The following is a 17,228-nucleotide window of genomic DNA, read 5'->3' on the forward strand; positions in this document are numbered from 1 at the left end:
TTAGCTCTCCTTTCCTGGAGGGTTTTAAGCAGAGGCTAGATGGCCATCTGTCAGCAATGCTGATTCTATTACTTTAGGCAGATGATGACAGGGGAGGGCACCTTGGCCATCTTCTGGGCATGGTGTAGGGGTCACTGGGTGTGTGTGGGGGGGAGGTAGTTGTGAATTTCCTGCATTGTGCAGGGGGTTGGGCTAGATGACCCTGGTGGTACCTTCCCACTCTATGATTCTATGAGAACTCCAGGCCCCACATGGAGGTTGGCAGCCCTAGGTGCTATGAGGATTTGGATTGGTCCTGCAGGCCCCACCACTACCCACGTGAGGGCTCTTCTGAGAGGTGCCGGTGTACTGCCCTGCCAGACACGTGTCTACTCTCAGAGACCCATTTCACGAGAGAATACCTATCACAAGGGTCAATGGAAGGAAGGCAGCGAGCAGGGCTCCCCATTGACGTCACTGACCCCGCCCACTGAAGGAGGGGCTCCCCGACACAGCAGGACCCAGCGACGCGATTCGTCTTTTGTGCTGTCCAGCCGGCTCCGCCTTCGGCGCGTGGCGATTGGCTGAGCGGATAGTGTCCGAAGGAGGCGCGTCCTGCCGGCCGTCCATCTCGAGGCGGCGCTCCGGATTGGAGGCGGCGGCCGCCTATCTCCCCGTGCCGACCCTGCGCGGCGCCATTGGCGGGCGAGGCCGGCTGAGGCAACAGAGAGGCTTGCTGCGATTGGCCGGGCCTCCGGGTGGGCGGGGGGGGAAGGCGGGGCGTCCGGCTGGCTGGCGCTGGCGGAGTCGGGGAAGGAAGGAGCGCGGAGGCCAAACAAAGATGGCGGCGTCTGAGGCGGCCGGGCCGGGCCTGGGGGCGGCCGGCTGAAGGAGCCGCGCCTCAGCCGCAGCAGCATGTCGGGGCCGGACGAGCGGGAGCCCGGCGGCGGGGGCGTGGCGGCGGCCGCCGTCGTGGCCGCGGGGGCCGGGGGCGCGCTGGGGGAGGCGGCGGGGCCCGGCCCGGGGGGCGCGGAGGAGCCGGGGCCGCCGCTCGGGGCGGGCGGGGCGGGAGGGGGCGGCGGCGCCCGGCAAGGGCAGCCCGAGCCCGGCGCCGACCGAGACTCCGACGCGCCGCCCAAGAAGCGACTCAAGCTGCCGGGCGGGGCCGAGGGAGGCGGCGGCGGCGGCGTGAAGCTGGAGGAGCGGCTCTACTCGGTGCTCTGCTGCACGGTCTGCCTCGACCTGCCCAAGGCCTCCGTCTACCAGGTGCGCCGCCGCCCGCCCCTCCCCCCCATGCGGGCACCGTTGACACGGGTTTGGGGCCGTGCACGTGGGAAGGCGCGCCGCGCGCCCGTGGTGGTCAGCCCACGCGCGTGCACGCGAGAGGGGGAGGGTCGCGCCCTGTTTCCCCCATCCCCCCCTCCTTCCGTGCACGCGCGTGGCCCGATCTGACATCCCAAAGCCGCACCTTTGACTCCTGCTGGACGCGGGACTCGTTTTATTACCGTGTCTTCAGCGTGTCAAGATCCCTGTAAAAGAATGGGGGAGGGGGGGAGACTCTGAAACGCGTGAAAAGACGCGTGTCGAGCCTCTAAGGCTGCTGCTGTAGGGGCCCTGTTGCGCCATGGATGGTAATTCAGGTCCTCTAAAAAGGGTGACATGTCGGGGGGGGTGTCTCTTTGTGCATACTCAGGGGTCGCCCCCCCCCCAGCAACCCTTTCTTGGTTGTATGTCTAGAGGAAGGGGAGCTTTGTGGTTAACTGTGGCGGGGGGGTTGCAATCTTCCGCATTGGAGGGGCTTATTCTGCTTGCTTTGGGTCCCCTTCTTGGTCGAGCACCATCACGTTGCATTATTTTGTGGGGCGGGGGAAGCCCCCAAAGCATGAGGGTGGACCTGGGGAATTGGAAATATCTCCCTAGGCCTTCCCTAAAACATAAGAAAGGCCATGCTGGGTCAGACCAAAGTCCAGCAAGCTGTCTGACCACACTGTGGCCAAACAGGTACCTCTGGGAAGCGCACAAACAAGACGACTGCAGCAGCATTGACCTGCCTATCTTCCACAGCGCTTAATATAATGGGCCTGCTCCTCTGATCCTGGAGAGAATAGGGATGCATCATGACTAGTAGCCATTTTTGACTAGTAGACATGAATACCCCTCTCCTCCATAAGAACATAAGAAAGGCCCTGCTGGATCAGACCCAGGTCCATCAAGTCCAGCAGTCTGCTCACACAGCGGCCAACCAGGTGCCTCCAGGAAGTCCACGAGCAAAACGACTGCAGCAGCATTGTCCTGCCTGTGCTCCACAGCACCTCATATAAGAGGCATGCTCCTCTGATCCTGGAGAAAATAGGCATGCATTTTACTAATAGCCATTTTGTTTTTTAAGATCAGGGCTGAAGACTGCCTAGATATCATGGCCCGCTTTAACACCTAGCAGCCAACTGCTAACATGTCATACCTCTGTGAGTGGAAAACTGTGAAAAAAGCTAAAGGGAAAGTAGGGGCATCTTTTACAAGCGGCTTCCACCACTTTTTGACTGGCTCAGGCTTCCTTGGGGGCAAAGCGGCTCCACCCAGCCTTTTCCTTTCTCCCTCTCTGTGTGTGCCCTTTCCCTGCCCCGGTGACCCATCTCTGCTTCGTGCCTTGTTGCCAACAGGCTTAGCTTCTCACTTCACCAACTCTGGTCCTGGCTTGGCTTCTCTCAGGTTGCTGTGATCATGTCCTCTCTCTCTCCCCCCCCCCCTGTGTATTTGTTTTAAATTTCTTGGAGGAAAGGCACAGTGCAAAAGTAACTCAAGAATAAGTTACTGTATGTCATCATTCATATTCTCCTTTCCTCAGGATTTTTGCACTGTCTCTGCACTCCATATTTGGCTTCTTTGTAGTAGAGCTTGAGGCGTCTCCATTCTCTCCCCCCCGCCCCACAGGCTGTTCCCAGTTGCCACTGGTTCTGCATTCCCAGTTGTTGTTCCATACACGTACAACCAGAGGACTCACAAAGGGAGGGGAAATTGTGTCTGTCCTCATCCTCTCCAAGTTCATGGCCTGTCTGCCCCCTCTCTTGGTCCCCTGCCTAATCACCCACTTCCTCACCCACCCTGTTTTCTGTTTTGCTCGCCTTGTCCAATTGCCTGGCTGCCCCCTCTGCCACCTGCCCAGGGCTCCCTTCCCCCAGCCAATTGTCTACCTTTTATTTTCCTTTCTTCTCCTTTCCCTGCAGCATCTTGCGTTGCCAGGCAACCCAAGGTATCATTGTTTACTTTGGGTAGGGGTTTAACACACACCCCATTTTTCAAGTTTTCATATTCTCTGTAAACCTGCACATTAACCTGGGTTTTTAGAAACATACCGAAGCAACTGTTTGCTTCCTCTCCTTTGCAGTTTTTGGGGCCACCAATTGCCATTAGATACAATGATTAGTGCTGATTTTTTTTAACACTGTGTACAGGAGTGCCCTGACCTGGATGGCCCAGGCTAGCCTGATCTCGTCAGAACTCAGAAGCTAAGCAGGGTCAGCCCTGGTTAGTATTTGGATGGGAGACCACCAAGGAAGTCCAGGGTTGCTGTGCAGAGGAAGACACTGGCAAACCACCTCTGTTAGCCTCTTGCCATGAAAACCCCAAAAGGGGTCGCCATAAATCGGCTGCGACTTGAAGGCACTTTACACACATACACACAGGAGTATTAGATATAAGCACGGCTGTTGTAACTGGGGATTTAAGTCATTAGGAAGCTGTTGAGGGATGGGGTATGTGTGGGGAAAGGCAGAGCCTTGGGGCCTGATCTAGCCTGTGGATCGAGCATCACTTCCAACTCATTCCCAAATGTCTGATGTGGCACTACAGCAACACACATTTGCCAGTCTTCCCTCTGCCTGGGCTGTAGAACTCTGACACTTTTCCTACAGAATTCTGAGGCCAACTTTCTTCTCTCTTTTTCTTCTGCCTGTCTTCTTTCCATCCTGCCTCCAGGGCTTCCACCCCCAAATGAGACCAAGTACCCCAAGCTCCCTGCCCCTCCCTTGCATTTTAATCTATGCGTATTGCTTTCAAATTGATGCAGTCCTCTTTGAGAGTCCATATTTGGCCAGAAAAACAAACAAAAACAAAACAAGAGGTTCTGCCTTGTAAAAAATGCCCCTTTAGCTTTTCTCTTAGTCTTCCACCTCACAGAGGTATGACATCTTAGCAGTTGGCTGCTAGGAGTTAAAGCGGGCCATGATATCTGGCCAGTCTTCAGCCCTGATCTTAAAAAACAAAATGAAAACGACAACAACAATATTTTTAGACAGGTAGGCATGGCTGGCTGGGGTCTGAATCTGAAACAGCGAAAAGCTATCAAAATGCTTGGGGGGTACCTGTCTCCCTCCTCTGTCTTCTCTTGGTGATAGCAGACAGTAACTGGGAGAAAGGGGGGCTTTGATACGTAATGGGAGGGGCTGTGGCTCAGTGGTAAGGCATGTGCTTGGCGTGCAGAAGGTCCCAGGTTCAGTCCCTGGCATCTCCAGTTAAAGGAACTAGGCAAGTAAGTGATGTGAAAGACCTCAGCCTGAGACCCCGGGGAGCTGCTGCCGGTCTGAGTAGACAATACTGACTTTGATGGACCAAGGGTCTGATTCAGTAGAAGGCAGTTTCATGTGTTCAATGCAGGTTGGCATCCTGCCTTTCTCCTTGCTGACTGAAAAGAGTCAGGTGTGTGCTTTGCTTTGTGGGCCCCTGTTTGGAGAGGAGCTGCCAGGGGGTCTTTGTTTCCAGGACTCTGCGGTTTGCCTCTGTTTTGGCCTGGAGTCGCCTGCCTGTGCCAGGAAGCATCCTGCCAAGGAGCTCTTCTGCAGGTGGCTCTCTTGAGCACTAACTAGTTCTGTACTTGCTGAGATTGCCTTTTTTGGGCTCCGTTGAATCCTGCAAACGTTTTTGGAATGAAGAAGCCACAGAGGACTCCTCAGGCAAGCAAAGCAAAGAAACCAGAAGGCAGCAGTCAAATGGACTTTTGTCCAGCTGGGCCTCAAAAGATGGCTCCTTTTACTGCGTGAAAACAGCCTGTTCTCTCTGCTTCACCCCCCCCCCCCGGCTTGCTTAATTGATGCGGAACAGGGACTTGAACTTAAAGCCAAGTGCGAACCAGAAGCAGAGAACATGTGATGGAAGCATGTGACTTGCCTTCATTAAGTCCCTAAATGCAAAGGTCATCGCCTTGGTGATGTTACACTTTGGTGATCACACCCTAAGAATATCCGCAGCGCCTTTTCTGCCCAGCTGTAGCATAAAAGAAGTGGCAAAGCTGTGCTGCCTGACAATTCCATGCTGAAGAACGGGATGGGGACGGGTCCTCAGTTGGAGTCGAGGGAGATAAATGTGACATATTGGCAAGAGAAGCAGTGCCCCGCAGGTCTGTGAGAGACACAGCCAGGCAATTCTGTGTTTGCCTGTTAATGGAAGGATTTTGTGTTAATGTAGCAACCTTTTCCACAGACCCTGGGAGCTCCGGATTGGGTGGCAGTTTCTTAATACAGCCACCTCTCACCTTCCTCAGTCCTCACTGCAGATTGGCTGGCGGGCCTCAGAATTAATTTTCAGAACCCTATAAAACCAGTAGGTTCTGTTCTTTGTGTATAATTGGAGGAGCAAGTGAAAGCTGCTATTTTCTTCCGCATAGTATGGATGGGAACACGAGCGGCTTAGAACAATACAGTAGCTGTTGTTGAGGGAGGCCCTTAAGATTGAAGACAGCCTCCTTCTTGTGTTACAGATTACCAAAGCAAGCGGAGCGTTTGTTGGTGGGGGAAGCTAGTTCAAACTGGCCTACATCTACTCCAATAGCTGTGGCATTTTCTTGCCAATTTGTCCAGGGAGGAGATCTTAACAGCCACAAAAAGCATACTGCCATCTCTGTCCATTTGGAAGAGAGGATGAAATATATACTGTTCAGTGTCTGTGTGGGATTTCTTATTTGCATGGACTGAAATGCTACAAATGCTCAGCTTTTTCGCCGTTTTCTGTGCTGAAGATGTACAGCTATAAATCTTAGATTCAAGTCCAGTAACACCTTAAGAGACCAACAAGATTTTGGGGGTATAAGCTTTCGAGAGTCAGATCTGATAAAAGGAGCTTTGGCTCTCGAAAGCTTATACCCTCAAAATCTTGTTTGTCTCTAAGGTGCTACTGGATTCAAATCTAGCTGTTGTACTGCAGACCCTCTGAAGCTATAAATGTTGGATCTGTTACTGGGAAGGCTAGTATTGAGGAAGGCATGTGATCTGTGTGGTATTTCTTGTCACTGAAGGGCTATATTTCACCCTCTTGCCGTGGGACTGAATTCTCAGCTCCGTCTGTGGTCAGTGCTTGGGACTTTCGTCTGGTACCTGCTAGTTAGCACTCAAATCCTGTCTGTATTCCATATTCTCTTGGTCTGAGGACCAGTGGCCCATTGCTCAGCAGTCCCTCTGGCAAGTGGCTAACCAGTGGCGTCATGGAGAAGTAGGTGTCTCTTACTCCATTTGGGCCACTGCTCTAATGTCCAAGTGGAATTGGAGTGGGATTTGTCTGTGGTGTTGCCATGGGCTCTAATCACTCTGATGAAGTCACAGAATATATAAAACAAAATGTATAAAATCTCACCCTCCTTGACTGCCTCTTAAAGGAACCGCCTGCTTGGTTTGCTTAGGCTTAAGATGAGTATGATACAAGAGGCTACACTACTACTGCTTGCCTTGCTCCTCCAGTACTGACAAGGAAGATGCAGTTTGCCTTCGCCAGGCCATAGTTCTTTGGTGGTAAGCTGTAAGTGCCTTAGTGTCAGCCTTCCTTGCTGGCAACAAGAAGAGCTGGGTTCTCTCTGATGGGCGAACATGCTTTTGTCTGAAGGCACTTTGTGAGTCATGGGACTAAGGGAATCCTCACGAGTTGGCAGGCACTAGTTAAGCTGATGATATAGTAACTTATAGTTAGAGGATACTGGGACAGAATGCATCACTGTTTCCATAAAGCGCAAATCCTTGAGTACAAATCCAGTTGTTGTTTTTCAGTTCCTGATGATGATCAATCATGTGCTAGTTTGCTAATGTATAGGGAACAATGGCCTTGAGTGTGGAGCAAGGTGAGGAAGAAGAGAGTGATGCTGTGCAGTTACTTTTCATAGGGCTCCGTTTAGTCATTGGCTCTAAAGAGGCCGCTGGTGTGGAAGAAGACAACATGTGCCTTTAGCGCATAAGCAGATTAATGGCAGGGTGCATTGATTGGGCCATCCCCACATGCTGGGAACATTTAGGAAAGGTTGTCCTTCCCAGAGGGTCTGGGGATAATTTATGGTTAATACTTGCTGTTTTAGGTAACATTCACAGTGGGTAGCCGTGTTAGTCTGTTTGCAGTAGTCAAAAAGGGCAAGAGTCCAGGAGCACCTTAAAGACTAACAAAAATATTTTCTGGTAGGGTATGAGCTTTCGTGAGCCACAGCTCACTTCTTCAGATACCTGAAGAATACCTGAAGAAGTGAGCTGTGGCTCACGAAAGCTCATACCCTACCAGAAAATATTTTTGTTAGTCTTTAAGGTGTTACTGGACTCTTGCCCTTTTTGACTTAGGTAACATTGTGATGGTCCAAAGTGCCTTGGAATCTTATTTTCACAGCAGCAGCTTTGTGAGCTACATTGGTAGCATTTTGGTTTTATAGGTGAAGATGCTCAGTCTGAGAGGCTGACTTTCCCCAAACCATCCAGTAATCCTTTGGATAAAAAGGGATTTGCACCCATGTCCAAATCCAGCATACATAAAAGGGCGCATCCTATTTTGGCTTGGCTAGAGCCTCGTAGTTCCTTAACTGGCTCTTTCAGAATCCGTGGTCCTGCGGACCTAAAATTGTGTGCTTCTTGTCTTTAGTGTCTCCTCTGTGAGGTGGCTAATGGCTGCCTTTGCAATCTCATAATTTTGTTACACACAAGATCTTGTTTGCATTTTGAATTGGTTGGGATGGCTCTGGGTTGCTTCTTTTTCCTTTAATTGTCTGGGGCTGTTGACCTCAGCTTTGGTTTCTGCCCTCTGTTCAGTAGAATGCCTTTTTTCACAGCATCCAGTTGAAACGCTTTAGACCTGTTAGCACCTCTTTGTGATGTGGGCAGTTTTGGCTTTTGCACTAATCTGGGCAGAGTAGGAAGAGCTGAACTGGGCCTTTATGTGTGTCACCTTTGTGCCTGCACAAATGGAGCATTTCTCTCTCTTGGCACTCAAGTGCTTCTTTGCAGCTGTGGAACAGAGTGATGTGACTGTGTTGTTGGACTGTAGGATCGTGAAGGGAGGAAGCATTGGCATGCCAGTTCATTCACTGATGATATTACGGGTACAGGTTAATTTAGCAGTTCACGTGGTCGTCTCGGTGAAAAGCATGGATTGCTGTGGCCGCTCTTGGACTGTTTGGGAGCGGGCAGAGAGGAGGTAGCTATTGTATACCCTTGACCGAAGAATGGTGCACTCCTATCTGGGATGGTCTTCCTCTTCCACTGAGTGCGCAGCTTCGAGAGGGATGCACATGGAGCTGTGAGGAAAGTAGGGGACACCCGCCTAGCCAGCCAGATCAGCTGAATCAACCCTGGCAATCAATGGGGTGACAGATGTCGCAGCCAGATCGCCCTCACATCCAAGGAGGTAGCTATACTTTATTAAAAATGGAGGCAGCCAAGACCTAGATTTCTGGCATTGCCTAGTTTCTTCACAGCCATAACACTGCGGTCCTGATCTCATGGGCAGGCTATCAAAATGCAGTGGTGGCTTTTGCTGGCCGAGGCTGTAGACTTAACCAGAGCTAGGGACGGACACCATGCCTGGGTCTTTTTCCCCACGTGACCTGATGCGGTGGTCTTCTTATTGGGCCCTCTCCCAGTTTGGCATTCTTGTCTCACCATGCTTGCAAATGGCCTCTTGCCTGGCCTGGGGGTCGGGCAGGGGCAACCTCTGACCCCTTTAGTGGTTCTGAGGGGGCTTCAGCTCAGATTTGCTCCGACATCCCTCCTAACCTCTTCTTGTTGACGTTGCTGTGCACCAAAGTCGCTTCCTGTGTTGCTGCCACGAAGGTGAAATTGCCCACAGTGAGGTGTGTTGTGGTAGTTCCAAGTGAGAACAAGAAAAACCGGCCTCTTTGTTTCCCTAGCTTTCTGCCTCCCCATCTGGCAGACTGGCGGAGGTGGGACAGGCCGGGCTGTCCCTTGCAGTCCACAAACCTGCCCCTTCCCGACACACAGTCCTGCCTTTGTTGCTCAGGCGCCACATCAGGAACCAGTTTGGAGCTCCCCTTAGCCTGCCCGGTGCTGCTGCTGCTGTTCACCTGCTCTTGCACTAAGGAGCCAGAGGCAACATCGTGCTGCCTGTCCATTGATCGAGATGCCCAGGGATGTGGCTTTTGATCTCCTGGAATTGAAACCAAGGCAGAAAGCTGAGCGTTGGGATAATACTCCTGCTTCTTGAGTGTCTGTTAACTGTCTTGCTCATTTTGCTTCAGTTTTGCTCAAGTAAAATGTTTTATTCAATGTTCACAGTTAAATTGTGTAACTCCCTGCCCCAGGTTGTGGTGATGGCTGCCAACTTGGAAGGCTTTAAGAGGGGAGTGGACATGTTCATGGAGGAGAGGGCTACCCATTGCTATTAGTCCAAATGGATGCTAGTCATGATGCATACTTATTATCTCCAGGATCAGAGGAGCAGGCCTATTAGGTGCTTTGGAACATGGGCAAGACAATGCTGCTGCAGTTGTCTTGTTTGTGGGTTATTGGATGCACCTGGTTGGGCACTGTGTGAACAGACTGATGGACTTGATGGACCTTGGTCTGATACAGCAGGGCTTTTCTTATGTTCTTATCTGTCCCCTCCCCCCGCCTCAAATGTCTTCAGTTAAAAAGGGCATGGGGGGCATGAACATGTTCATAACCTAGTCCATGCAGTACTCTTTCTGTATTGAGACACCTGAACTGTATAACTTGAGTCAATATGATGGTCTGTAACAGAAGCTTCATAAGAGTGAAGTTTGTGCCATTTTAATCCGTGTATCCAAACACAGTGCCCTGAGCTGGGTTGCCCAGGCTGGGCTAATCTTGCAGATCTCAGAAGCTAAACAGGCTGGGCCCTGGTTAGTACTTGGATAGGAGGACCACCAAGAAAGTCCAGGGTCACTGTGCAGAGGCAGGCAATGGGAAACCACCTGTTGCCTTGCAAACTTTATAGGGTTGCCATAAGTTGGCTGCGACTTGACCTCATTTCCTACCACCACCAAACACATTAGGCTACAGGTAGTGTCTGCGATGCAGGCAGTAGTTGGAGTGACTGACTACTCTTGGGCTCTCCCAGTCTCCTGCGGGTGATTTGAAAATAGTGTTTTGTAGGAGCATGCTCTTTGTGCATGAAAGAGGGAGAAAACTCTTGAGATGAGTCGAAGACACTAAAGTGACCAGACATTATGGAAGTTGGATAAAAGATGGTCATTCCTTAAGAATGCTTCAGATGTGGGTTGACAAGATGTGTCTTGCAGGCTTCCCAGCTGAGTGCTCAGGGATTTTAATTAAATTGTACCTGTTGAGATGTGAAACTGAAGATTGCATCAGCTGCTGTTGGACCGCAGATGTGCTTGGTCATTGTGCAGCACTGCTAGCAAAATAACTCTTGGATCTTTGACTTTTGAAATAGGATGAGAAAAAAAACTTGATCTTTCAGAGTTTGCAGCAGAATGTTCTTTAGGGTCACATGCTGGAACAGTTTAGATTTTGACCCTTTCTTGTTTGCAAAGATTGAAGCAAGGGCCATAATTACCAGAAAGCCATTTTGCTCGCCTCTTGCTGAAGATGGCAGCACGTTCCTTTTGGGATAACTCTTTGTGATTTGTTCATGAATGTTTGAACAAGCCAGGAATTCAGCAAAGTGCTTTGCGGAACAAACAAGGTTTTGAAATTTAAAAGACAGCCAGTGCCTTGATGGGAAATGTCATGTTGGCAGTTCTCTGCTTTCCAAGGAAGAGTGGGATTAGAAATATAAATATGATTGGCTAGCTAGAATTCAGACATGTGTCCCTTCTAGGAAGCTTCTGAAGTTCTGATTTCCCTTTTCCTGCAGTGCACAAATGGCCACTTGATGTGCGCTGGGTGTTTCATCCACCTCCTGGCAGATGCCCGGCTGAAGGAGGAGCAGGCGACGTGCCCCAATTGTCGCTGTGAGATCAGCAAGAGCCTGTGCTGTCGAAACCTGGCTGTGGAAAAAGCGGTCAGCGAGCTGCCGTCAGAATGTGGCTTCTGCATGCGGCAGTTCCCTCGCTCGCTGCTGGAGAGGCACCAGAAGGAAGAATGCCAGGACAGGTAAACACCCTTGCTGAAGTGCTGCAGTTGACTCTGAGGCAGGCAGTCCTCTGTGACTTGCTCCAGCGCTGGCAGGTTGGGCTGGGCAGGTCTGCTCCTGCACTCCGAGGGGGTCCCTTGACACACCAGCGGAGGTGAGATGCTTGTTGCTCAAGTCCATCACTGCTGTTTAATCTACTTCAGATGCACACCAGCTCAGAGAGAGCCAGTGTGATGTAGTGGTTAAGAGCGATGGTTTGGAGTAGGGGACTCTAATCTGTTGGCAGGGCAAGATAGGACAGCTCTAGGCTGCCCTTGCCCTGCGGTCCGGCATCTTTTATCATCTCTGTTGAGAAGCTGGGGCTGCTCAGAGTAAGCAGCAAAATAGATGCTCCTTGGAAGGGAAAAATGTGACGTTTGTGGCTCTTGCTGATCGGTTACAGGCATTCTTTGTTGCCCTCTGATTCATTGGGTCGTGAGCTTTTGTGCTGTGGTGTCTGCGTCCCGCTGATTTGGGCCTTGTCTTCCTTGCTTGAACTTAGGGTCTCTCGGTGCAAGTACAAGCGGATTGGGTGCCCGTGGCAGGGTCCTTATCACGAGCTAACTGTCCACGAGGCGGAGTGCACGCACCCGACCAAGACCGGGAACGAACTGATGGAGATCCTGGATGAGATGGACCAAACCCACAAAAAGGAGATGCAGCTCTACAACAGCATCTTCAGCCTGCTCAGCTTTGAGAAGATTGGCTATACAGGTAAATTATGGGGACGTGGCTAGGTGGTGGGCAGAAAAGAGCTAATGGTGATTGAAGTCACTGTTTGTTTTAATTTCTAGTTTCTCCCTTTTACACGTTGGTGTCAGTTTTCGACTTCTGAACTTTGTTTCTCTTATGCAACATGCAGCGACTGTTCCTCTAGGTCAGAAGAGCCGGACTGTGCTGAGCAGACAGGGCAGCTACGCCAAGTGTCCCTCCCAAGACCCCTCCCCTGTCTGCTTGAGGGTTCAGGTTCAAGAGTGGAGCCGGGGTGGGGGTGAGGGTGTCTAAAATATTACCTGTGATGCTCTAGGACTGAAAAGGAAAGGGGCAAGGGGGTTGGTTGTCACATGGTCAGTGTCCAACATCTGGCCCTTGGCCTGGTTCTCCGGCGTTCTTCCTTTGCTGTTTTGATGTCGCATGGAAGAAGGAAGGTCCCTTCCTAGCAGAAAGGTAAGGTGCTATAGTTGTATTTGATGGGCTGACAGTCAAGGCCACAGAACAAGAATTCAAGCCAGCATTGTCGTTTGGGAGTCAGGCACACTCTTTACTAGTCATCTGCTTTGTCTGGGAAGCTGGTCTGTCAGCAAACATCAGGCACTTGTGGGCTATTAATGATATACTGAAAATCCTTTCTTGTGGAAAAAAGCAATGTAGAATTCCCAGAGTAGCTATCGATTGGTTATTCATGTGATGGATTACATCATGTGATGGATTACATATTCTGCAAATTTTGTAGATAGTTCTGCCTCCACCTGCAGTGAGCTTGAAGCTGCATGTAGTTTTCTTGTGTTAGGTATGTTCTATCCTTGGTTCTCTTCACCTAGTACAAGGTTACAACATCTGTCTCTCTCCCCTTCCCCCCTTCCCTGGTGTGGAATCAACAAAGCTAAAGTAGCATGGGTTGTGACGGAAGAAACCAAACTGTCATTTAACACAACCAAGCTAAAGTACTTTTGCAGGTAAGCCTGTGCCTCCATGGGTGTGAATCCTGAAGTGGGCTTGAAAATGCCTTTGGCAGAACATGTGGAAAGAAGCAGTTAATGGCTCTGAGTTTCTTGAAGTTGGGAGGGAGGAAAGGTAGCGGAAACCACTTTCTTTGGCAGTAAATGTTCACTTTTCCTACAGAGAGAAACTGCTTGGATTTAACCTGCTCTCCCCTGTCATGAATTCTGCCTTTGACCAAGCAAGTTCTGGAACCCGAAATGATTGTGCTTGTCTTAGTTGAGTTAGCGGAGGTGCTTAGCACTTAGAAAGCAAAGCAGAATGGAGTCTGAATGAGCGGGAGCTCAGGAAAATTGAGCTCAGGTGATGAAGCAAGGTGACCGGCTACCTCCCTGCTGAAAAGTTGACCGCTCCCAGTGGGCACCCGGGAAAACAGCTGAAACTGGGCTGGCAAACAGTCCAGTGGGACACCCCAATGGTGCCAGAACTGAATGCAGGATGGAAATGGCTCTGCCGTGGAGCCAGGGGGCAGGGTGGCATGGGGGGTTCATCCTACACAGGGTGAAGGTGGGTGCAGGGGGTGGCTTTCCCCCATCCGGTGTTCTTGAACACTGGGGTGCCTCTGCCTGTGAGAGGAGAGGGGCAGAGATCCTTCCTCTTCTCTGGAAAGGAGATGGCCTCTAGCCAGAGAGGCACTCGCTGCTTGACCCGGAGCGATCAGAAACGCTGAGTCGGGATCTGGTTGTGTGGCTTGAATAACTCCATCGCCTCCTTTGTCCAGGTGTTGCTGCCGAGCGTTCCTTAATGGTCCCCTGGAAACACCGAAGAATGCTTAAATGTACACAGAGGTTCCCAGTCCCAGAACTTGTGCTGTGAGATTCCATGGGTTTTGTACACCAAAGACTTTAAAACACTGAACCAGCCATGTTGATAAACTTGAACAAAACAAAATACCTCCTTGCACTTTGGACTCTACTGGAGAAGGGTTTTTGACAGACGGACAGTGGACTCTGCTAAAACATTTGGGTCTAAAATTGGATAGAGCCTCAGATGATTCAGTGTACTGTTCTTTGTCTTTATGTATCTAACCCCAGGATTTTCTGCACTCTGTGAAAAAAAAAACTTGAAGATTTTTTTCCCCATGCCGTTTCTGATTTTTTGGATTGTGGTGGTACATAATTGTGCCTTGCTAATACACAGATCTGTATTGTTGATGCCAATAAAATAAAAGTGCAATGTTACAAGAATTGCATTGTCTGGCTTGGTTTTTATGCACCTATATTTGGGTGTGGACATCTGTAATGAATTCAAAACCAACTGCCTTTTCCTTCCGCAATGCTGAATTATTGTGTTCCTACTTCTAGTGATTGTCAAAGTGTCCCAAGAGGTCTTAAGCAGGTCTTCAAGAAGCCCCCAACTTGGAAGGTCTGGCTGTGTAACGAGCCTGAATGTCAGAGCTGTGGTATGGTTGTACATGGCGATCTAAGTTTGGTGGCGTGATGAGACTCAGCATAGCGTTCTGTGGTACCAGGCACCACTGAAGCAAAGAAGAAGCAAGGTGAAAGATGGCTAGAGACTCTCAGTGATGAGAAGCCACTCCATCCTCCCTCTGGATAAATAAATGTGGGGTAGAAATCCTCATGAAGTGTCGATTCCTGGACTGGTCACTCACTCTGCCACTGCAGCCTTCTGCCTCCTTGCCTGAGGCACTACAGCATCAGACGGGCGTGCGTGGTTGCAGCTGGTTGTGTTCTCTGCTGCCGCTTCTTCCTCTCCGCAAAGCTTTAGCAATGATTAAACTGTGATAAAGTGATGAAATGCATTGATTTTTATCTCCTTTTCTCCTCTTCCCTGCTCCCTCTCCCCCCAAGAAGCCCCGTTGCTTCTGCCCTTAACTGGCTCTGAATGACTTCTCTCACCCTTGTTGTCTCCTTACGTCCTGGCAAAGAAGGCCCCACACAGTAGCTACAGGTAACGTGAGTTTTGTTTTTTCCTGCTGCCCGCTTCTTCGGTTTTAATGTTCTCCCCCTTTCTTCCATTCCTCCCCGCCCCCTTCTTTTTGCTCTTTTGCAGAGGTTCAGTTCCGTCCTTACCGAACAGACGACTTCATCACCCGCCTCTACTATGAAACCCCAAGGTTCACGGTGCTGAACCAGACCTGGGTGCTGAAGGCCCGGGTGAATGACTCGGAGCGCAACCCCAACCTCTCGTGTAAGCGGACCCTCTCCTTCCAGCTCATCCTCAAGAGCAAGATCAACTCCCCCATGGAGTGCTCGTTCCTGCTGCTCAAGGGTCCTTATGATGACGTAAAAATCAACCCCGTGATCTATCACTTTGTCTTTACCAACGAGAACAATGAAACCGACTACGTGCCGCTCCCCATCATAGACTCCGTGGAATGTAATAAGTTGCTGGCAGCCAAGAACATCAACCTTCGTCTCTTTATATTCCAGATACAGAAGTAAGCATAGCTTGGCTCTTTCAGGAAGTGACCAAGAGAGAAACAGAGCACCACTGAACCAGAGTTACCTCGTTATGGCTGCCTCGGCCCCTTTTTGTGATTCCACAATTATTTGATGATTTTTAAAGAGAACGTTTCTGCATGCGTGGTGCACCAGCGGCGTTCGAGCGGTCGCTGCCTTGGGTCTCCCATCGAGCAGGGGAACCGGCTTGACGCAGGGCACCGTTGAGGCCGGAGCGTGTCAGGAGGGAAAGCTGGCAACACTGGTTAATACATTGTGAAAAAAGCTGCGTTTGTGTCATGGTGTGTGTGATCTCCAACAATAGTGTCAGCGTGGTTGGGGGTAAGATTCCTGTCGTGCCTCAGTGGGTAACATTCTGTTTCGAAAGTAACGAGTGTTATCTGGTAGGTTTTATCTTCGTTGTATTGGAATAAAGCAAATGGGGGGGATGATTCTTCAGTAGACACCTTCAGGGATCCCCGAGCGAGGGGATTTTTGTCAGGCTGCTGGGCTGAAAGGCCACATTCCAAGAGTATTACGTTTACGGAGAGGGACAAAGCTGCGTCCCAAGGGCTTTGCGGCATGAACGAGTTAGCGAGGCACTGACAGTCATCCAAACAATTCCCTCCCCCGGCTTTCTTTTGCCGTTGCATTGGTAACTAATGTGCAGAAGCATGTGAAAAGGAGTTAGAATTATGGAAGGTTAATAACAAAAAGTTGCTGATCTTTCCTTCCCTCGAACCCTGTGCCCTCAGCCACGGCTTGTATCGCACTTCACAAAACGCTAGCCCAGATCCGCCCCGTCTCTGGTCCTCAAGACTGCCCTGTCCACCCTGTTCCCTCCATCCCTTGCCTCCACCAACCGGCTTGAGATGTGGCAGACCAAGGACCTCTGTAGAGCTGACCCAAAATGAGTGCAGACTTCTCGGAATGCAGGGTGATAATTCTGTCTGTCTTGGGAGCTTTCCCGATACCTTTGGAGAAGAAAAAAAAAAAAACCCTTGTGCAAATGCGTTAACAGGCTCTTCTAGTAATTATGCAATTTTACAATGTGATTTTATGTATGTAAAGTATATATAGCAGGTTTATGGATGGGGATTGTGGGGCCATTCACCAAATTTCAGTGAGATCTACAGGGATATTTTGCTCAATGCGCTTAAGAAGTATTTTAAACTGAGGGGGAGTTGGTGGTAGATGAAGACTATATCATGAGAAACTTGTATGTTGATACTGTGCATTCAAGATAATTTTATGCCTTCTCCCTCCCCCCCCCCTCGGCTTTTTTTTTTTTTTTTAAGGAAGCGACATTTAGCAATTAACACTTTATATGGATTAACTGGATCAGGTGTGTTTCTGTAAAAACTGTTGAGAACCTGTTGCAGGTGCTGCCTTGGCTGGGAGTTGTGCTGTTAACAGTAAACAAACCAGCTTCTGCCCCCTGGCTTTCATATCCCCCTTTTCTCCTTCAAGAACCCCCCCCCCATAATCAACAGGTGTGATCAGAAAGCTGTTTTGGAAACCAGAGGAGTGATGATGCCCCTTGTGGACAAGGCCCTATATAACATGTGATCCACCACGTCAATGTTCCTCTGCCAGGTGTCTGACGAGGTTTCCCTGGGTTGGTGATCTCAGGGCAGCACAGGCAACCCTCCCTGGCTGGGGGCTGGTTCCTGAGAGAGCAGGCAGGGTTGTCCTGGCTGCTGTTGTTCCCACAAGCTCTGCAGAGGATCAGCTTCGGCAACTGACCTTCAAGCCCTTTCGGACGCCTCGGAAACTTGG

General features: G+C 50.3%; 1 protein-coding gene across 1 annotated transcript; it reads left to right on the top strand.

The window, feature by feature from the left end:
* The first annotated feature begins 800 nt into the window (after nucleotides 1–800).
* Nucleotides 801–15,596, top strand: ZFTRAF1 (zinc finger TRAF-type containing 1). The gene is made up of 4 exons (XM_056854136.1): nucleotides 801–1,245; nucleotides 11,071–11,309; nucleotides 11,831–12,042; nucleotides 15,061–15,596. Exons 1-4 carry the CDS (start codon nucleotides 895–897, stop codon nucleotides 15,450–15,452), a joined length of 1,194 nt encoding a protein of 397 aa, XP_056710114.1. The 5' UTR covers nucleotides 801–894; the 3' UTR covers nucleotides 15,453–15,596.
* The last annotated feature ends 1,632 nt before the right edge of the window (nucleotides 15,597–17,228 follow it).

This window comes from Euleptes europaea, chromosome 8 (genome assembly GCF_029931775.1).
Source record: "Euleptes europaea isolate rEulEur1 chromosome 8, rEulEur1.hap1, whole genome shotgun sequence".
Classification (NCBI taxonomy): domain Eukaryota; kingdom Metazoa; phylum Chordata; class Lepidosauria; order Squamata; family Sphaerodactylidae; genus Euleptes; species Euleptes europaea.